Source organism: Pongo pygmaeus, chromosome 9, assembly GCF_028885625.2.
Source record: "Pongo pygmaeus isolate AG05252 chromosome 9, NHGRI_mPonPyg2-v2.0_pri, whole genome shotgun sequence".
Taxonomy (NCBI): Eukaryota; Metazoa; Chordata; class Mammalia; order Primates; family Hominidae; genus Pongo; species Pongo pygmaeus.
The window spans coordinates 6,332,348-6,353,017 of record NC_072382.2 but is presented as its reverse complement, the minus strand read 5'-3'; the positions used below and the strand labels follow the sequence as shown (position 1 = coordinate 6,353,017).

The following is a 20,670-nucleotide window of genomic DNA, read 5'->3' as shown; positions in this document are numbered from 1 at the left end:
AGGGCTACAGCTATTCCAAGTGTTTAATATGCCTATATAGTAGGTCTAGGCACCAAGGAGATTTTAATCGTATCCTCCAGGCCATTCATTTTCCTGTCCAGAATGTGTTCAAGCTGTATCTCAGTGGGGTTGGGTACCATGTTTCAGGAAAAATAGGCAATTGTAAATATTATTATAAACACAACTTGGTAAATGCAGTGGGCCTTACCCTTGCAAAAGTGACATAGAAAAAGAGTGCCCATGTTTGAAATGTGGTAGTTACACTTGCCTTCTTAACATGCTCGTCACTGCAATTGGTAGTTAAGTAATAGCTTTCTTATGCCTTGTTCCCTTTCCCAAATAGATAAGATTAGATACACTGCTTTGACTTCCTTGATTTTAGAATAGCTTGGCTACCTCTCTGGAAGTCATTTCAGGTATATTCATAGAAGTGGAGTCAGCCCACTTCAGCACCACATGCTTAAGTTAGCACATTGTTAACCTGACATGTTGTTATTTTTCTGTTTACAGCAAGGATACATTCATTTATACACTGAACACTTTCCTGTCCTGTTGGCTGTGTACCTGAGGACTTGCTCACTTCTTTTGGATAAGCTGTGCCCAGCCCCAGGCTCCTATCACTTCTGTAACATTTTAGTTAAATTCTCTCTGAGATACTCAAAGTGCTTTAATCTTTTGGCTCCATCATACCCAAATATGTGCACAGCAGATTCATATACTCCCTATGTTTTTATGTGTGGAGTTTATGATGAACAAAAGTTGGTGTTTTAATTATATCCAAAGACCTCTGTGTTTTGACCAAGTCCCCAAACTAAAAATTGGCAAGGATTTAGGTAGAGTGAATTTAGAGAACATAGGACATGTTTTTGTACTGACTTTGAAAAATTTGAGTTTGTTTCATTTTTTGCCCTCTTCTCCAAGGGGGAAAATGTATTTAAAAGTGTTGATGCTTCTTTTCCATCATTGACAAGACAGTGTATAGAAGAAGAGATGCAGAATGATCTGAATGTGTGCCTGTATTAATCACCAGGAGTTTCCCCAGGTCAGGGTGAAACCTGAGAGTGGATGTTTCTAACTAACCCTAGGTTATGTTGATGCTGGGGGTCCTCAGTGGGACCATACTTTGAGGATCAAGGAATAAGTTTCTAGCTTTCACTTGTCACTAATATGGGCCTCAGAGTTTAACAGTCATTTCACACTTCTGATTTCCCTTGGGAACCTAATCAGCCAAAGTAAAGAAAACACCAATTTGCTTTTTCCTGTAACAACAGTTAACAAAACGAAAATTTTATTATGAAAGAAGATAATATCTCCGAAGCTGTGTGCACTACAACAAGAGTGCGCTTTACTTACAGTATATCTAGCTTGGCAAGAGTGTTATATACTTGTTGCTTTTTGCTGTATTTGTTCATATTCAGTGATGATTAGTATTCATTAGTTCAGTCAATATTTGAGTGCCTACAATGTGCCAGACACTGAAGATATAGTACTAGACAAGATAGGCAAAAATTTCTGCTTCAGTGCAGATGGATAAACAAATGAGTGAGAGACATGTGTGGACACACAATATGTGTAATGTACAGTCATGCACTGCATAATGTTTTGGTCAGCAATAGACTGCATATATGACAGTAGTCCCATAAGATTAGAATACTCGATTTTACTGCACGTTTTTTATTTGTAGATACACAAATACTTATCACCATGCTCCAGTTGCCTCAGTATTCAGTGCAGTACTGTGCTGTGCAGGTGTGTAGCCTAGGAGCAATTGGTTGTAGCAGATAGCCCAGGTCTGCAGTAGGCTTTACCATGTGAACTCTATGATGTTCGCATGATGACAGAATTGTCTTTGTCACAGTGTATCCTTGTCGTGAAACAATGCATGACTGTGCATGTTTCAGATGATAAGTGCTAAGGAGCCAACGCATGGGAGGGAGTTAGGGAGTCTTTGGGGCAGGTGTACAATTTAAAATCTGGTGTCAAGGAAAATCTCACTGGGAAGGTGCATTTGTGGAGTGGAGAGGGAAGGGCGAAATGCAGAGGACTCGAATTTGGGTTGTTCCTAGCGTGTGCAGGGACTTGCATGTTGTCCTGTGTGGATGTAACAGTAAGCAAAGGAGAGAACAGAAAGACTTGAGGCCAGAGAGGTGCCAGACGGCCAGATTTTCTACAGCTTTTTAGTCTGTGGTAAGCAGCTTGTTTTTTGATCTAATGAGAATTTGTTAGGTTTTGAACTAAAAAGTCCCATACCTTGATGTATATTTTTAAAAGATGGCTATGGCTATTGGGTTGAGAACAGACTGCTCAGTGGGGCAAGAGCTAGGAGGAGGGAGACTGGGGAACTGCCAGCCGAGACATTAGTCCAGGCGAGGGGAGTGCTGGCTTGCACTGGAGAGCTGATAACAGACTTGGTGAAGGGCGATGGTTCTGGAGAGGGATTTTGGCTCCATTTTGAAGGTAGAGTGGACATGGTGGGTGGGCTGGAGGAAACAAGATGACCAAGGTTTCTAGTTGAAGAAGAGTGAAGGTGGCAGTTACTGAGCTGGAGATGCCTCAGAGGAGCGTGTTTGGAAGCGTAGATCAGGAATCCAGTTTTGTACACATCAGAGAAATGAACCGATGGGATTCTGATTAGCAGGTTTCCCCCATGGGTAAATAATCTTTTTAGCTCGTTTTGTTAATGATTTCAGATTCAGATGGTGTAGGTAGAATCAGACTCACATCTTCCATTAATGTAGCTGTGAAGATGTGTGTGCATTGTGTGATTAATAAGTTGCTAAAACTAGTTTCATTTTGGAGAAAAAGCATTTTTAAATATCTTCTAGTATTGCTTTGAGGATCCAGTTTAAGTAGAACATGCGAAGGGGGGGTCACAATGTCTGGCACATAGTAGTTCAATAAAAGTTAGTTTCTTTCTCATCTTTAATTAAAGTGTTAAAATCTTATTTTGTAGGAAAAAGTGAAAGTGTGAATGAGGATACATTGAATCCTATTTTAACTTAGACAGCAAGACTTGGCTAAGAGTCGCCAACTCTGTTTTGTCCTATTTTGTTCAGTTCTTTGCATGGCCTTCTATTTCTGTGCCCCACCATGGGGTTACACCCCTAAAACAGACTGGCCCAGCATGATGTGTGTGCTGGCTTGCCAGCCAAGTGGCCCAAAGCTCCTCTTGAGTGCACTGCAGTACAACCACTTGACCTGCTCTTTAACATAGTCCTGTGAGGTGCCAGCTGCCATGACCAAGCAGTATTCCCACTCCTCCTCTACACTGTGGCAAGGCTTTCCTGGAACGTCTCCATGCCCACATCTTTACCCAGTAACTCACTAAAGCCACTCTTGACTCAAGCAGGTACCGTTCCTTGATCACAGAATCTACCTTTGATTTCATCAGGCCAGATTCACAAACAGAATGGGAGTGCTTTATCTATACCTTTGAGAGGATGGATAGTGAAATAACTGGAAACACTGGGTTATCACAGCTTAATTTCATCCAGGCTTGGTGTCTTTACCAAAGATGGTTGGGGAAAGGAAGGGAGATTCATCTTATTCAGGCAGTGATTTGCTCAGAATTTTACAAGACATACCCTATACAGACCTATTTGAATTCTACTGTGGGTTTATTGAACCAATGTTGGAACAACTTCGCAAAACAGACCAGGCCAGTTAGGTACAGCTTCATGAGTTGGCAGATAGCAGCAGCCCGTGTCTTCCCTAAGATGACATTCCCTGCCCAGAACACTTCTGTGAAAGGTACAGAAAAACCAACTCAGAGAATACAGTGTAAGTTACCCGCAGAAATATAGTACTACTTTCTAGAAGTTTACAAACTGTCCATGTTTATCCCTTGCCATATAGCAATCACTATTATTAGTGCTGTACTTAATTATTTGTTTATCTGATTTCCAATTGTTAATGCTTCCCCCCAGTATTGTGTGACATTTGTAATTAATAAAAATCACTTAACGATGAATTGGTGAGCAGTTCATGTTTGTGTTTTTGCTTAATTACTGAAAGTTGGTTGTAAGTTCTGGGGGCAGGGTGCACATTTTCAGGGGTAGATGATTTGGGGTCTTTTGTGAGTGGGAAGCTATCGACTCGTCACATTTAGTACTATGGGACAGTGGTTTTCTTAGTGTGGGCAGGAAGTCCAAGAATTTGAAATGGTTATATTTAAACCTGACCTTTTGAGTGGCGCACTGGTAATCCCTGGGGATTGCAGTTGGGCCCTGCAGGCCCTGTACATAGAAAGGGTTTCTATGTTTTATCTGTGCCATTACTTCTGTCTTTCCTTTTGTAAACATTTAATTGGAGATGATTATCAAAATCACTTAAATGTAGTAACTCACCTTTCTTCTTGTCTGTTTTCTGGCGATGTCAGTAGTGAGGAGTGGAATAACTAGAAGGGAGTGGCAGGGCAGCAGCCTGGCCCGAGGGAAGGAAGGGTGCCCTTGACACATTGGGCGGGTTTGGCAGCTTAACTGTGACTGACTTTCGTTTTTTTCTGTTACACGTTGAGAAAAAAACTAAATGTGATTTTTCCATAAAAATGCTGATACAAATGTCCAAAACTTTTCTATGTTAAATAGTCTTTTACATTTTTATGCATATAGGTTACAACCTGCCATATTCATTCATCCAGTGATGATGAAATTGACTTTAAAGAAACGGGTTTCTCACAGGATTCTTCTTTGCAGCAAGTGAGTCACGCCTAAAGCTTTGCTTTTTGTTTTTATTTTAAATGCTTAGTTTAGTTGCCTTTTATGAATCAGCTTCAGAGTCAGATTATGTATTAGAATGTGATTTGGGGTTACTTATTAGTTAGACCAAAGCATTTAAAATAGGAAGTGCAGGGTAAATGAAAGATAGATATGTATTGATTATGTTTCAAGGGATTGTTCCATACCTGATAACAGTGATGAGTCAAGTACATTTTCAGAAGATTTGAATGAACTGAATAGTTAAGAAGGCATCTCACACATGCTTATTACACAGACCTTTATAATAGTTGAGTTGTTGCTTAAAGATTTGTGTAGTAGAGATCTGCTGGTAAAAATAATAGAAATAAGACGTTTAAAATGTAAGTAAAAGTAAACTCTCATGAATACCTCTGATGTAAGTTCTATTATAGTTACATCTAAAGTAAAGTTTTAGTTGAAGTAATTCATTGCAACCCCTCTCTGCCTGCCCCTGAATTTATCATCTCCCTTTACCACCTACTTATAATCTTTGTGGGGGAAAGCCTCGATATGAATAATAAATGTACTGATTTATCATCCATTGTTCTTGGAGAAGTGACAAATGATTTCACTTCTCTACTAGGTATGGGAGTGAAAAACAGAAGCCCTTTTGCAGGCTATCAGCTTTTCATATGGAGAAGTTGTCCTTAGCCAGGACCAGAATGCCTTGGCTTACATGTTGCTTTGCTACAGCAATAGAATTAACGGGGACACCCTGCCACCCAGCATGGAATGTTGTTGCTTGGCTTCTTTTTTTTAATCTCTAAGCTTCGTCTTAGATGAAGCTTCACATGCTTACGCTGGCCCTGTCTTTTGGCTTCTAAGTCTTACACCTGTCATATTCCAGTATTGGTTGAGCTAAGCAATTGTTTGATTTTAATACTCAGACAGTTTAGCGTTTACCTTTCCCAAATAGGTCTGAAGTAGCATTTCAGCATTTGGCTGGCTTCTCTGTTGATTCTTGACACTTCCGGAGATTTCCGGAGGTTAGGGTCAGGAAGTAGCCAGTCCATAGGGGGCACTGTTGAGCAGCTCTCACAGCTTCCTGCCTTGGCTTGCTATTAGGCTGCACGGGCCATGGCAGTGGCCCACCATGGCTCATTGTGAGCCCTGGTGCCTGCCAGCAGCCCTTTTCCCAGAGCGCTCTGGTATTGTCCCAGGAGGCACCTTGACATGGGCTCTCCCTCCACTGAGGCACCTGTAGAGTACTAAAATAGTCCACCCAGTTGGCCATGAACCTGAGTGCTGTACATTGGTCCACCGCTAGAATGAAGCTTGATGATATCAAACGTAAATTATCAAGGTAATTTTGTACCTGTTGAAATACAGCTTTAAGAAAAAGAACAGCTTACTAGTAATAATAATAAACTGGGAACTTCGGCTGTCGATTTAGTCTAGATTTGGTTAAATTTAGGCATTTGGAAAGTGGATTCCTTTATTTCTCACGATATCTGGTTCCAGGGTCATACCTGTTCTGGGGAGAGTTTTCTTACATTATTTTGTTTGTTTGACCGACAGCTCACGTGCGTATGAAGCTATTTCATTCACAAAACTAACTTACAATAGCCCCTGCCAAGCCCTTAGCTTGCGAAATTTACCCACTTCATATGAACCTTTCAAAGTGGAAGAATAATTACTCTTTTCTGATTGACAAGCTTCCAGTACATTTTTCTTTGCATGTTTAAACCAATCATGGATCATTTTGAAAATAAATACGCTCCAAAGCACTTCTTAAAATTTTGAGAATACAAAAAATCTTGGTTAATTTATTAGAGTTTCATCATAGTCTCCATTAAGATCAGAATATTAGTTTGTAGACTTGAACTTCAAGTTCTCATTCACGTTTGAGGTTGGGCATCATGTTGATAAAGTCCCCGAATGTAGAGAGCTCAGGGCAGATAATTTAACTAGGTAACCCAGCCACATCACCAGTGGGGAGTGCCTCCAGGTGTTTGCGCCCTGCCCATTTGCTTCTCCCTTTAGCCTTGTCTGGTCTCCTAAAGTCTGGTGTTTGGCTCTCCACCTCCCTGATTCTGCCTTGTAGAGTTTGGAGGGTGAGGCCCCCATGGAGGTCTGGGGAATTCAGACTGACTGCCGCATATGGGCTCTGAAACACTGACTCATCATTTCCCACTACCTCCCATCACATACGGGCCTGCTCGTAGGCAATCAGGCCACATTTAGTTGACTAGTAGTTTCTGTTGCCTGGGTGGCATTACTGTTAAGAGATTTGCTTAAAGTGGTTGGCTCACTTCTCAGTGACTTGAACAGTTTCTGACTTTGGCCAGGATGACAGTACTAGGAAAGTGTGCTTTTTAAAAATAATTATACAACTATATTGTGCTTTCCAGATATAGGTTTCTCAGAGTTCAAAGCACTTTTTATATACCTTTAAATAGAATACAATAACAGTCTTCACTTACATATATTTGTAAGTTTTGGTAGCTTTATTAGTAAAAATGAGATTTGAAATGTGAAGTTCTTTGCTAGAAGCTGTAATTGACTTAGAACTAATGAGGATTATATTTGATCATTTTTCTTTTTTCTGTGTATTATTGCATGGAAGTTACTAGTGTCTGTGTCAGTTGCTATGTATCTCTCCAGATGGATGAACAGATAAATATATATCTGTATATGTATTCTGTATGTACATGTATGTATGTATACATTCGTATTTAGTATTTGCATTCTATTTCTGAAGCCTTTAAAATATAACAACATTTTGGGGAATATTGCTTCCCCTTTACACCCAGGAGAATCACATTAGGATCACTAGAGGTATAACAATTTTGAGAGAGCTGGCTGCGATGGCATGCACCTGTAGTCTGGCTGCTCTGGAGGCTGAGGTAGGAGGATTGCTAGGAGGTAGGAGTCTAGGAGTTTGAGTCCAGCCTGGGCAACATAGCAAGACCCTGTCTCTTAAAAATTTTTTTTTTTCCCAAGGGGAAAAATAAAACAATTGGGAGGGAACTTTTCCCTCACGTGACTAAATTTCTGATCTGTAGATAAACTCAGAGCGTGGTTCATGCTGCTTACTCAACAGAATCACTTCATGGTTCTTTACCAGATCTTTGAAGTACTGAGAATCTGTTTTGCCTCATAAAAGATAAAGCTGCAATTCAGAGGAACTGATTTCTTTTTGATGTAATTAATATTAATGCTGGCTGTCATATTGTCCATTCATAGGTCCAGAACTCAGCCCAGCAACACAGGACTTGTCCCTACCCTTCTGCTTTCAGCCAGACCCCCATGCTCAGCCTTGGTTTGCACTCCATGCCTTACCAAGTGGCCATTCCACAGCCAGTCGCTTGCTGCCCCCTGCTCCCTGCCCCCATGTGCTCATCTAATATCACCTCTGGGGGCAAGAAAGGGGGCAGCACAAAAGTGGGAGTGAGCAGAGGGGCACTGGGTGTGCTGTTGTCTTGCATGAGCGACAAGGGAGGTTTTTGGGTTCTCTCTGTCTAGTCAAACTAGACTTATAGAGCTTTTTTTCAGACCTAAGCAGTATAGATACCTTCCAAAGCCTAATATAAGATTTATTTTTAAATTATCTGCAATAATTATCCATGCCATAATTCCCTGCCACCAGAATGAGTAATCAGGAATTAATGGTAGAGGCATTTCTGCAGTGTACATCTGCAAGGTGGAATCTGTAGGCTCTGCCCATAGGTGGAACCAAGGAGAACGTGGTTTAATACAGTTATAGCTGCCTCCTTCCCAGCAAGTGCCAGTGGGAGTGATGCCTTCAGTTGAGCCAACAGCCGCCTCCCTGCCCCTCATGGGCTCACCCACAGAAAACGGCAGTCTCATCTGTATGCAGCTCTGGTCACTGTATTTATCGTTTGGGTTAGAGTGAGGAGGTGGCACTAGTTTGTCTTCATATGTTCTTTACTCCTGATTAATACATAAGAACATACTTGCTGATTTCACTTGCTTCTTTGGGCCTGCTTGTTTTAAATTAGAATATCAACATTTTCCTGGGGTCCATTATAACACAGCCCCCCCCCCCTCCCATTTTCAACTAAAAACCCGAACAAGTCTGGTACTCTCTAGATTTGGTGTTAAGGAAACAGAACTGGCTCCTCTGTGGGTCTTCTAGTGTTAGAGACTTTTCAGAGTGATTTTGGATAAATAGTCAAACGTTTACCCTCTTCGCAAGGTAGGTAGGGTAGAAATTATTTTCATTTTATATTCTTCCCAGCCTCTAAGACTTAAATTTTTTTAAAAAAGAAATGAAATGTCCCTGAACATTTTGTTTCTAGGATTATGCTTGTGTTCATCAGTCGGTTTTCCTCTGGTGTGATTTTGCTGTAGTAGATTGGGGGTGGAGGAGGTGGCAAGGAGGGAGGGGGTGGTCACCACTCGTTGGATCTTAGGATAAAGTTGGTTGTGTCCAGAGGTGACTGATACACCTTATAATTTCAGACTGTTCCATGTCATGTGATCACTTCCAACTAGGCTTAATCCAAACCTCTCTCTAAAGATAATTCACAATAGAGGACAGAGTGGTCACATAATGTTTCTTACAGTGACATGTGCATTAGAATGATTTGTAGACCAAATTTCAAACGTTTCCTTTTTTGGCAAATTGTGTCTGAAATTATTTGATTTTTCTTTTAGAAAAACACACCAACTTTTATAGCCCTATGGCTGTGTAAATAAGATGATTTCTGGAACACAAATGGGCAAATAGTATGTAGAATATCATTAGAATCATTATATCACTGTCACTGGTCCTGGGGTTGCCAGGCCTTTTCTGATTATCAGATGCAACAAATGACGTCCAATTTTATTGACCAGTTCGGCTTCAACGATGAGAAGTTTGCAGATCAAGATGACATTGGCAAGTGAGTATATTTTTCTGTTTCTGCTCTTGCTCTTGCACACCCTTGCTCTTGGTAGATGTATGTGTGATTCTGCGGGATTCTTAGTCTTGAGCATTCGTGAGTGGGAGGAACCTGCTCTTTCCATGGTGTTCCTCTAGTTCCAGCAGATTGGCCCTGGGACTGGATAATTAGGACTTAAAATAACACTGCAGTGGCCGGGTGCGGTGGCTTATGCCTGTAATCCCAGCACTTTGGGGGGCTGAGGCAGGCGGATCACTTGAGGTCAGGAGTTCGAGACCAGCCTGGCCAACATGGTGAAACCCCGTCTCTACCAAAAATATAAAAAATTAGCCAGTTGTGGTGGCGGGCAACTGTAATCCCAGCTACTCGGGAGGTGGAGCTTGTAGTGAGCTGAGATATGCCATTGCACTCCTGCCTGGGTGACAGAGCATGCCCAGCTGGAGTGCAGTGGCGCGATCTCGGCTCACTGCAAGCTCCACCTCCTGGGTTCATGCCATTCTCCTGCCTCAGCCTCCTGAGTAGCTGGGACTACAGGTACCCACCACCGCACCTGGCTAATTTGTTGTATTTTTAGTAGAGACGGGATTTCACCATGGTCTCGATCTCCTGACCTCGTGATCCGCCCGCCTCGACTTCCCATAGTACTGGGATTACAGGCGTGAGCCACTGCGCCTGGCCAAGACGCAGTCTTTTAAAAAAAAAAAAAAAAAAATCACTGCAAGGAAAGAAGCATTCACCTATAGGGTTTGACCTCTTTCACAGAAGCCTATTTTTATTAGATTACGCTTTTAGGAATTCAAGTCACCGTTCTTAATTCTAGCTCTTAACGTTAAATAGTATTATGTAAAGTCCTTAATCCTGGCCTGGCGCAGTGGCTCACACCTGTAATCCCAGCACTTTGGGAGGCCGAGGCGGGCAGATCACTTGAGGTTAGGAGTTCGAGACCAGCCCGGCCAACGTACCAAAACCCCGTCTCTACTAAAAATACAAAAACAATAGCCAGGCTGGGTGGTGTGTGCCTGTAGTCCGAGCTTCTGAGGAGGCTGAGGTGGGAGAATCACTTGAACTTGGGAGGCAGAGATTGCAGTGAGCCAGGATCGCACCACTGCACTCCACCCTGGGCAACACAAGGAGACCCTGTCTCAATAATAACAATAATTATAATAAAATTATTAATCCCTGTGTTGTTGACTGGGGCATCACGTTCCAGCAGATGACCAGGTTGGCAGGAAAAGCTCTGCCCTACATGTATTCTCATCTCTAGGCAACTCATCAGAAGGTAGATTTGGGTTTTTTGCAAGAGCCAGACACACTAACCACTCATTTTGCAGTCAGGGTAAGAAACAGAGAAATGAGAATTATTGATACTGTACAGAATTAACAAGTAGAAAATGTGTAGGTAGTTAACAGAAATGAAAACAGGTGGTCTAGCATCTGACATTGGGATAGAAGAGATTTATAAACAAAATATTTTGAGATAGATATTATAGCTTATTGACACAGAGTTTAAGAAAAAAAATGAAGGCAGCTGGTATTTGAATATTGGATGATGACTCTCACAGGAGACGCGATTATGCCATAGACACCCAGTATCTGCTGTGGTCTTTGGAAGCAGTAAATCCTCAATAATTTGTTGAACCACAGCCAGTGGAGCCTGTTGTTTGTCGCAAATTGCAGTTTGCAGTATGTGAGAAGCTAAAATATTTTTACAGCACTCTCTTAATTGTGCTATAAACATGCCGTATGGGCACAGTGGAATGGAGGTGCCCCTGTAAACAGCAGGAGTTGAAGGCTGTTACCTGCCTTGAGAATTGGCTCATTTTAACCCAAAAAAGAGCAAGAACACAAGATATTCTGTCCATGCCCCAGGAGCATTCTATTCAGGCTAGGATCCACCACCTCACACCAGACCCTGCAGGTCCCTGTTTGGTGTCTCGACATTCAAGTGCCTGGACTCTTGCTTCATCTTCCTAGTTGGGATCTGTAATCTCTTTACAGTCTGTATTGCATGCTTGGACTAGTGATTGAGTAGAACAAATCTTTTAAGAATCATAAGATAGCCCCTCCTCCTCAAACTTATGTTTAGTAAGCAATGAATTCTTTTACTCCCTGCTTGCTTTTCTAGATGATATCTTGTTACAGCATAAGATTTCATGGGTGTCTATGTATTTCGTGTATGAGTTTGACTATCCCTGGAGAAAACTCAGTGTCTGACAGCCTTTGTATACTTCATGTTTTGACTTGATTCTTTGCAAATAACCTTTTTCTTGGTTATATTAGTATGGCCCACAGAACCATGGTTGTTACCATAGATGTTAAAAATCTTTTATAGGAAGGATTCAAGGGTGTCCCAAAGGCTTTATGTCTCAGAAGGCTTCTATTGCAGCCCTCCTATCCTACATAAATTCATTAATACCAAGGGAGCTGGCATCATTTAATATAAGAAGGTTGTTTCTGTTTGTTTTTTATTTATAGAGATTTTGATGATAGTGTAAATATCTTAAATTTGGAAACTTTCATAAATAGTTTCTGTGAGCCGATAGTAATTAATGCTTCCTACACTTCTATTTTTTTTTTTTACAGTGTTTCTTTTGATCGAGTATCAGACATCAACTTTACCCTCAATACAAATGAAAGTGTAAGTATAAACTGTTGTGAGCGATGTGGCACATGAGAGGTTAAAAATTGGGTGAGTCCATGTGTGGATGCCACATGCTGGGACCCCTGTGCTCTAGAGCCCTAATCCTAAATTGGTGTTGCATACTTCACTCTGTCCCACGACCTGCCTGGCACCCGTGGGCGTGTGATTTTTGCAGCCCTGGTTTATGACTTGGTGGAGCTAATAAGACCAGGGTCACTTGTGATTGCAGCGTAGACACTTGACTTCAAAGAGAAGGCTGCAGTTTGACACCAGCCCACTGCCTTTGACTCCTTTGTATTGCCAGGAGAGAAATGTGGACTGGGTCAGGGCAAGCCCCTCATTACTAGGCATTTCTGCGGAAACATGGAGACAGTCATGTCACCTGAATGGAGACAGTTTGTTGATTTTATGTTGACTAGCATGAGAGACCACTGGCTTATTTGCTGATGGAGTAAGGTAGGAACTGCTGATTTGAGCCATTGAAGGTTATCACTGCTCAGCTGGACTAGTAAAAGCAAATAAGTACGGTTGCTTTTCCTTGCTAGGACAGACCTGGGACCGCATCTGCAGGACAGGGGAGGCTCCTGGGATTACAATGATGCTTTGATGAGATGAAAGAGGATATGGTCTATGTTTCTTTTTGCTAGTCTTTTTAGGGAAACCCAGTCTTTTTTAGGGGAATTCTTGTTATGGACACAGAAACTAATGTTAGGTGTTTATATTTTACTTTGGTGTATGTGATAGGCACCATATTGTAAAGCAGTGAAAAAAATGCAATTTACATTGGTAATGCTTAAGAGAAGATAAGTTGACTTTAAATTTATTTTGTTGTGTTTTTCCTGTCATTTTTATTTAGGGAAATATCGCCTTGTTCGAAGCATGTTGTAAGGAAAGAATACAACAGTTTGATGATGGTGGCTCTGATGAGGAAGACATATGGGAGGAAAAGCACGCCGCGTTCACACCAGAGTCCCAAAGACGGTCCAGGTGAGAGATAGTTGGTTATAGTTGTAATTATAGCCAACCTGTAGAGAAAATGATTACCATGAGACACACATTGTGTCATCACCAAACATACATGTTAACCCAGAAACCAGTGTTTTTTTGTCATGGCCGGAAATGCCCTTGTTGGCGGGAGTTGGTGCTTCCAGTGTGACAGTGATCTGCTTGAAAATGCTTCAGGTGTTTAGACACAGTGCATGAAATGCTGTGACCCAGCATCTTCCAAAGGGGAAATGTTGCAGACAAGCATAGTCACATAGTGCCTTTTACTGAATAAATGTTCCCTCACCAGTAATTACAACAGCAGTTATGTGTTGTTTCTTCTAAAAGATGGAAAACTTCCCAAAGGAAGGGGAAGTTGTTTTTAAAAGTTAATCTATTTGGGGAAGATAGGGCCATGTCAATTGATATATCTGGGTCAGTCTAGTCCTTTTTTTTTTTTTTAATCATCCTTATCACAGGAACCTAAATAAATGATGCTTCTGTACACAGACAGATCTTGTTATATGAGCATTCATTATCAGAATCTTCATATTTAAGAGAGAGGAATATTTGATCAGCAGCTTAAGAGAGGAATATTTGAACAGCAGCTGAACTTTCATTTTTATTTCATTTATTGTTACTCATTTTATTCATTTACTTATAATAAGTAATGTTGTCACATGGCCTAGAATTCAAAGGGAATCAAAGAGTATGCAATGAAAAGTAAAACTGTCTCATCCCTTCTCCCAGCCATCCAGTCCTCTTGCCGGGGAGTCCCTCAGCGTCACCTCTCACTGCCAGTTATGCTGCCTCTTGTAGGAATGCTTGTTGCCACAGGTTATAGCAGACTCAGCGGTGGCTTGAGCAAATAAAGCTGTGTTTGTCTCTACGGTCCAGAGTTGATAAGGGAGTTGAATAAGGCTGTTAGACCAGGCATTTTTTATTTATTCCTGCTCTCGTCTTCTGCGTGTTGATTATCTCCTATGATCACAAGATAGCTGCTATAGCTCCAGAGCCAGACAGCAAAAGAAAAATACCTTCGTGGCATTTTTGTTTGTTTGTTTGGATAAAGTCCCACTCAGACTTGTTTGCCATCATTTACTGAGATTTTGGTTCTTAGGTTGAATGGATTCACTAAATGATCCTTGCCCACAGCATGACTAATATGTGTGAGGACAGTAATACAGTATATCCTCACAGAGCACCATGTGTGGAAGCCACAGAGAGTTTAGTGTGTCAGGGAGGACTCTGTCCTGTGGGAAATGGCACCTGATACCCAGAGGGAACACTGATGACAGAAGGCAGCTTTTATTATTTAACAACTCTATTGAGGCATACTTGACGTAAACTGCATTTATTTCAGTTGTACAGTGTGGAAATTTCAACATGTACATACATCCACGAGACCATCCTCCCAATCAGCATCATGAACTTAGCCATCACCCTAAAGAGTCTTCTCATGGTCTTTCGTAATACCTTCCTCTTTCCTGTCCCGTCCCCCACAACCATCTGTTTTTTGTTCTATTAGTTTGCGTTTTCTAGAGTTTTAGATAAATGAAATCAATACATTATACTTTTTTTGTCTAGCTTCTTTCACTCAGCATAATTAATGTGAGAGCTGTCCATGTTGTCTAATGTATTAGTAGTCCATTTCTATTTTTTGGGGGGGCGGGGGCTGGGTAGTATTCCATTAAGAGGATACACTACAATGTGTTTATTCATTTTCCTATTCATGGATGTTTTGGTTGTTTCTGGTTTGAGGCCTATAATGTCACTTGAAGATAGATTGTGATGTTAAAGGTGCATTACTGTAAACCCTAAAATAGTCACTAAAATAACAAAACGAAGAGTTATTGTTAATAAGCCATCAAAGGAAATAAAATCAAATCATAAAATACAAAAGAAAGCAGAAAAAGAACAAAGGGCAGCCTGGACAAACAAAACTACTGAGCAGCAGAATGATAGAGTTAGTCCTAAATAACCATGTGAAACAAACGATGCAGACACCCTCATTTAAAAGACAGAGATTGGCTGGGCACAGTGGTTCACACCTAGAATCCCAGTACTTTGGGTGGCCAAGGCAGATGGGTTGCTTGAGCCCAGGAGTTTGAGACCAGACTAGGCAACATGGCAAAACCCTGTCTCTACAAAAAATACAAAAATTAGCTGGGCATGGTGGCGTGTGCCTGCTGTGAGGCGAAGCAGGAGGATTGCTGGGAAGTCGAGGCTACAGGGAGCCAAGATAAAAAAACAAAAAGCGAAGATGGTCAGATTAGATAAAAAATGAGGCCTAATTAATGCTGCCTATGGGAAATGATTTAAATACAAAGAAACAAGTATATATAAAAACACAAAAAAGAACAAGATATGTCAACCTAAGAAAAAGAAAAGCCAGAAGGTCTGTATTAATCTCAAAGTAGATTTCAAAGGAAAGGGATAAAGAAAGTGATATAATGATAAAGGGGTCAATTCATTAAGAGGACATAGCAACTTTAAATGTTTACACAACCTAATAGCAGAGCTTCAGGATACACAGAGGAAAAACTGGTAGAGCTGTAGAGAGAAGTAGAGCAGTCCCCAATGATAGCCAGGTATTTTAACACCCCTCTCTCAGAACTGATGAAATGGGAGGTACAAATCAGGAAGGCTGTGGAGCACTTGAACAACACCATCAACTAACTTGCCCTCCTTGCACGTTTATAAAGAATCCTACCCAACTACCACAGAGTGTACATTCCAGTGTGTGAAATACTTACCAAGATAGACCATAAAGCAAGTCTCAGATTTCAAAGGGTTCAAGTCATTTTCTGACCAAAATGGAATGAAATTAGTAATCAGTAACATAAAGACTTTTGGTAAATCCCCCAGCTTTTGTTTGTTTGTTTTTTTTTTTTGAGACGGGGTCTCGCTCTGTCACCTAGGCTGGAGTGCAGTGGTGCGTTCTTGGCATGCTGCAACCTCCACCTCCCGGGTTCAAGTGATTCTCCTGCCTCAGCCTCCCAAGTAGCTGGGATTACAGGCGCCTGCCACCAGACCTGGCTAATTTTTGTATTTTTAGTAGAGACAGGGTTTTACCATGTTGGCCAGACTGGTCTCAAACTCCTGACCTCAGGTGATTCGCCTGAGCGACAGAGCGAGACTCTTTTGTCTCAAAAAAAAAAAAAAGAAAATTTGCTGGAATCTACAAAAAAAACTACTAGAACAATTAAAATGACTTTAGCAAAGCTGCATGATACAAGATCAATATAATTGTACCTCTTTATACTGCAACAAATGGTTGAAATTGCTAAACAAGCCGAGCATAGTGGTGCATGCCAGTAGTCCCAGCTGCTCGGGAGGCTGAGGCAGGAGGAGCCCTTGAACCCAGGAGTTTGAGGCTGCAGCACGCTGTGATTGCACCTGTAAATAGTCACTGCATTCTAGCCTAAGCAATATAGACCCCCATCTCTTAAAAAAGGGAGAGAGAGAGAGAAAGTACTAAATAATACTATTCATAGTAGCACCAACACTATTGACTGTATTAAATATGACTGGGCATGGTGGCTCATGCCTACAATCCCAGCACTTTGGGAGGCTAAGGCAGGAGGATCTCTTGAGCCCAGGAGTTCGAGACCAGCTCGAGGAACATAGGGAGACCCCATCTCTATTTTTTTAAAAAGAGAAAAAATTTAAATATGTAGGGACAAATCTCACAAAACATGTCCAAGACCTGTATGCTGAAAAGCCTAAAGCATAGCTGAGATAAAGACAACTTGGTAAATGTTTATAAGTAGGAAGACTCAATATTATAATACTAAGCTGCCAGCTCTCCTCCCCAGGTTGAATCTATAGATTCAACACAAACAATCCTTCCAGCCTTTTTTGTAGCTATTAACAAGCTGCTTCTTAAATTCATAGGGAAATGAAAAGGATCTAGAATAGCCAAAACAACTCTTATAGAGAACAACAAAGTTGGAGGACAAACACTACCTTATTTTAAAATTAATAGTTAAAACAGTATGGTATGGGCAAGAAGGTAGGGCACAGATCAGTGGAACAGAATAGAGAGCCCATAAATACAGGCCTACGCATGTATGGACAACTGACTTTTGATAGAGGCGAAAGGCAATTCAGTGGAGAAAGGATAGTCTTTTCAACAAATGGTGCTGAAACAGTCAGGCATCCATATTCAAAAAAGTGAACTGATCCATACCTCTTACTATTAACTCAAAATGGATCTTAGACCCAAATGTGAAACATTAAACTATAAAACTTCTACAAGAAAACCATTGTGACCTTGAGTTAGACAAAGATTTCTTAGATGTATCACCAAAAACTCAATACTTAAAAATATATATATATTTTTTTGGAGATGGAGTTTTGCTCTTCTTGTCTAGGCTGGAGTGCAGTGGCGTGATCTCAGCTCACTGCAGCCTCTGCCTCCCAGGTTCAGGTGATTCTCCTGCCTCAGCCTCTGGAGTAGCTGGAATTACTGCCTCAGCCTCTGGAGTAGCTGGTGCCCGCCACCACACCCAGCTAATTTTTGTATTTTTAGTAGAGATGGGGTTTTGCCATGTTGGCCAGGCTGGTCTCAAACTCCTGACCTCAGGTGGTCTGCCCGCCTCAGCCTCCCAAAGTGCTGGGATTACAGGCGTGAGCCACCACGCCCATCCATAAAAGAATGATTTTAGTAAGCCGAACGTCATCAAAATTTAAAATTTTCACTCTTCAAATGACACTTTTAATAGAATGAAACGACAAACCATGCACTGGGAGAAAACATTTGCAAATGACACATTAGATAAAAGACTTGTGTATAGAGTTAAGAAATCTCTTTACTCAAGAAAAAGACAATTCAGTTTTTAAAAAGCACAAAAGTGTGAAAAGACAGTTAAGAAGATACAGGATGGCAAATAAGCATTTAAAAAGATGCTCAACCTCCTTGGTCATTAGGAAAGTACAAATGAACACCACAGTGAAATGAACACCTCCACCGCTTCGAGAAAGTGGTTCTTAGATTGTGGCCTCCACTTTAAGCAGAGCCCATGTGCTCCTGTGATGGAGGCTTAGTGTGAGGTTGGGCAGCACGCACGCAAAGCTGAATCTTCCCGGGCATCCTGACCACGTGGTGCTCAGACAGATGTGATCCTGCTGAAGCACCACAGGATCTTTTGTTGCTGGATGACTGTTAGAATTTTCTGGATTTAGCTGATGGCTGATAAGCAGCGTTAAATACTTGGGTCTTGTTTTTCCTTAGCTCGGGGAGTACAGACAGTGAGGAAAGTACAGACTCTGAAGAAGAAGATGGAGCAAAGCAAGACTTGTTTGAACCCAGCAGTACCAACACGGAGGATAAAATGGAGGTGGACCTGAGTGAACGTAAGTGGATTCATTCTTCAGATCAGCTGCCCTGTGTTGGAATTAGGTATTGTGAACAATTGGCAAAGGAGCAGTTCACAGCGTCTGAGATGATTTCTGAAGGAAAGGTTGGGTTGAAGCGTGTTGTCAAGTGAATTCCTCTTGGAGGTTTAAGTTTCAGAGACAGCTTCAGGAAAGGAGCACAGAATGCATTTGTGGATAAGGTACCTCCTCTTCCTGGTAGGAAATGAACATCAGCTGTGTGGGTCTGGCTGGAGGACAGAGCCCGCTGCTAGGTCAGTCTTCTGGCTGTGTACCCTGTGTGCTCTTGCAGAAGGAAAAGGCCCTGTGTTGGTGGGAAGAGGAGGACATGGTTGTGTTGTGTGGCTTTGTGAGTGGAATCAGCCAGGGGACGCAGCCTTAGCTTAACAAGCATTTCAGTACGTTCTTCGTAGTTGATTTCAGAAGCTCACAGCCTTGAAACTTGTCCAGCTGAGTGCATGCTTGTGCCCTGCTCTTTGCTAGGAAGACTTGAGTTAGCTGGCCTTTTAAAAATACTTTAAAAACTTCTAAAGGTTTGGGAAACAAACGTTCATGTGAGGGAGCCGTATGGGCTGATAGCGAGGCTTGCCCCAAACCTGGCCAGTCTCTGATTGCCCTGCAAGGCCTTTTTTGTGTTCAGTCCCAGAGGCTGAAGCCCAGCTAGTGTGGACCTTGTGGTGACTTCAGAGCTAAATGGGACCAGATCAGTCATCTAGCAAACGGCCACATGTTGCAGATAAGGAAACGGGAGATGGAAGAAGAAGAGAGATCTTCTTTCTGCTGCCCCTTTTCCAGCCCACCCTCAGGAGGAGGAAGTGGACTTTTCTCTCCATAATTCAGTTTCAATCAACATGCCTTTGTCAAGTTCCTACTGTATGCCAGGTGTTAGGCCTGTAACTGTGAACGGGCCACAGACTCTGCCTCCAGGGGCTTGGGGTCGGCTGGTGAAGCAGATGGGCAGTGCAGGGAAATGGGGACAGGGTGCTAGAAGAGGGGAGCCTTCCACTAGGCCTCTTCGTAGAGGCAGGTGGGTGTGAGGCTGAAGGACCTGTAGGGATTTGCCCGTGTGAGAGAGAAAACAGCTAATCCAAATGCCCAGAACGTGCTGTTTTGCATGGCTCGGGGATGAGGTGGCGGGAGCTAAGGCCAGAGGCCAGATCAAGAGTTGTATTCTGAAGGTTGTAGGGAGCCCTTGAGGATTTGACTAAGAAGATCATTATTGGTTCTGTTTCAAGACATTCATAGCAACAGTGAAAAATGGATGAGAAAACGCATGGTAGAGGCAGGAGAAACATGAAGACACTGAACTGTTACACATAAGAAATAACGAGAACTGCAAGGTGGGCTCCAGGCAGCAGGGAGGTGTGAGGAGGAGACAGGGCAGATGCCCTGATCTGTTGGCTCTGGAATCTGTAGGGTTTGTTGTTGTTGTTGGTTTTTTTAATGTACAGTTCAAGGTTGGGTGCAGTGGCTCAGGCCTGTAATCCCAGCACTTTCTGGAGGCCGAGTCAGGCGGATCACTTGAGGCCAGGAGTTCGAGACCACCCTGGCCAACAGGGTGAAACCCTGTCTCTACTGAAAAAAAAAAAAAAAAAAAGCTGGGCATGGTGGCATACACCCATAGTCCCAGCTACTCGGGAGGCTGAAGCAGGAGAATTGCTTGAACCTGGGAGATGGAGCTTGCAGTGAGCCAAGATCATGCTGTGCACTCCAGCCTGGGCGATAGAGTGAGACTCCGTCTGGGGGAAAAAAAAAGTACAGTTCAGTAGTATATTCACACTGTTGTGTAACAGATCTTTAAAACTTTTTCGTCCTAAACTAAAACTCTGTACCCATTAAACAATTCCTCATTTCCACTTCCCCAGTCCCTAGCAGCCTCCATTCTACTCTCTGTTTCTCTGGGGTTGACTAGTCTAGGGATCTCATATAAATGGAATCATACAGTATTTGTCTTTGTGACTGGCTTGTTTCCCTTAGCATAGTGTCTTCAGAGTTCATCCCTGCTGTGGTGTATACAGGATTTCCTTCTGTTCGAAGGCTGAATGACATTCTGGAATCTTTGGTTCTTTTAGCAGGCTGGGTA

General features: G+C 42.1%; 1 protein-coding gene across 50 annotated transcripts in view; it reads left to right on the top strand.

The window, feature by feature from the left end:
• The window catches only part of PPP6R3 (protein phosphatase 6 regulatory subunit 3), a 153,366-nt gene that overhangs the window by 115,767 nt on the left and 16,929 nt on the right, over nucleotides 1-20,670 (top strand). For 24 of the 50 annotated variants that reach the window (XM_054439244.2, XM_063670781.1, XM_063670783.1 and 21 more), the window contains 5 exons: nucleotides 4,611-4,697; nucleotides 9,486-9,583; nucleotides 12,167-12,221; nucleotides 13,081-13,211; nucleotides 18,445-18,566. In XM_054439244.2, coding sequence (XP_054295219.2) covers nucleotides 4,611-4,697; nucleotides 9,486-9,583; nucleotides 12,167-12,221; nucleotides 13,081-13,211; nucleotides 18,445-18,566 — 493 coding nt within the window. The remainder of the gene's footprint in view (nucleotides 1-4,610; nucleotides 4,698-9,485; nucleotides 9,584-12,166; nucleotides 12,222-13,080; nucleotides 13,212-18,444; nucleotides 18,567-20,670) is intronic. The other 26 variants (XM_063670808.1, XM_054439251.2, XM_063670805.1 and 23 more) reach the window with 4 other exon arrangements.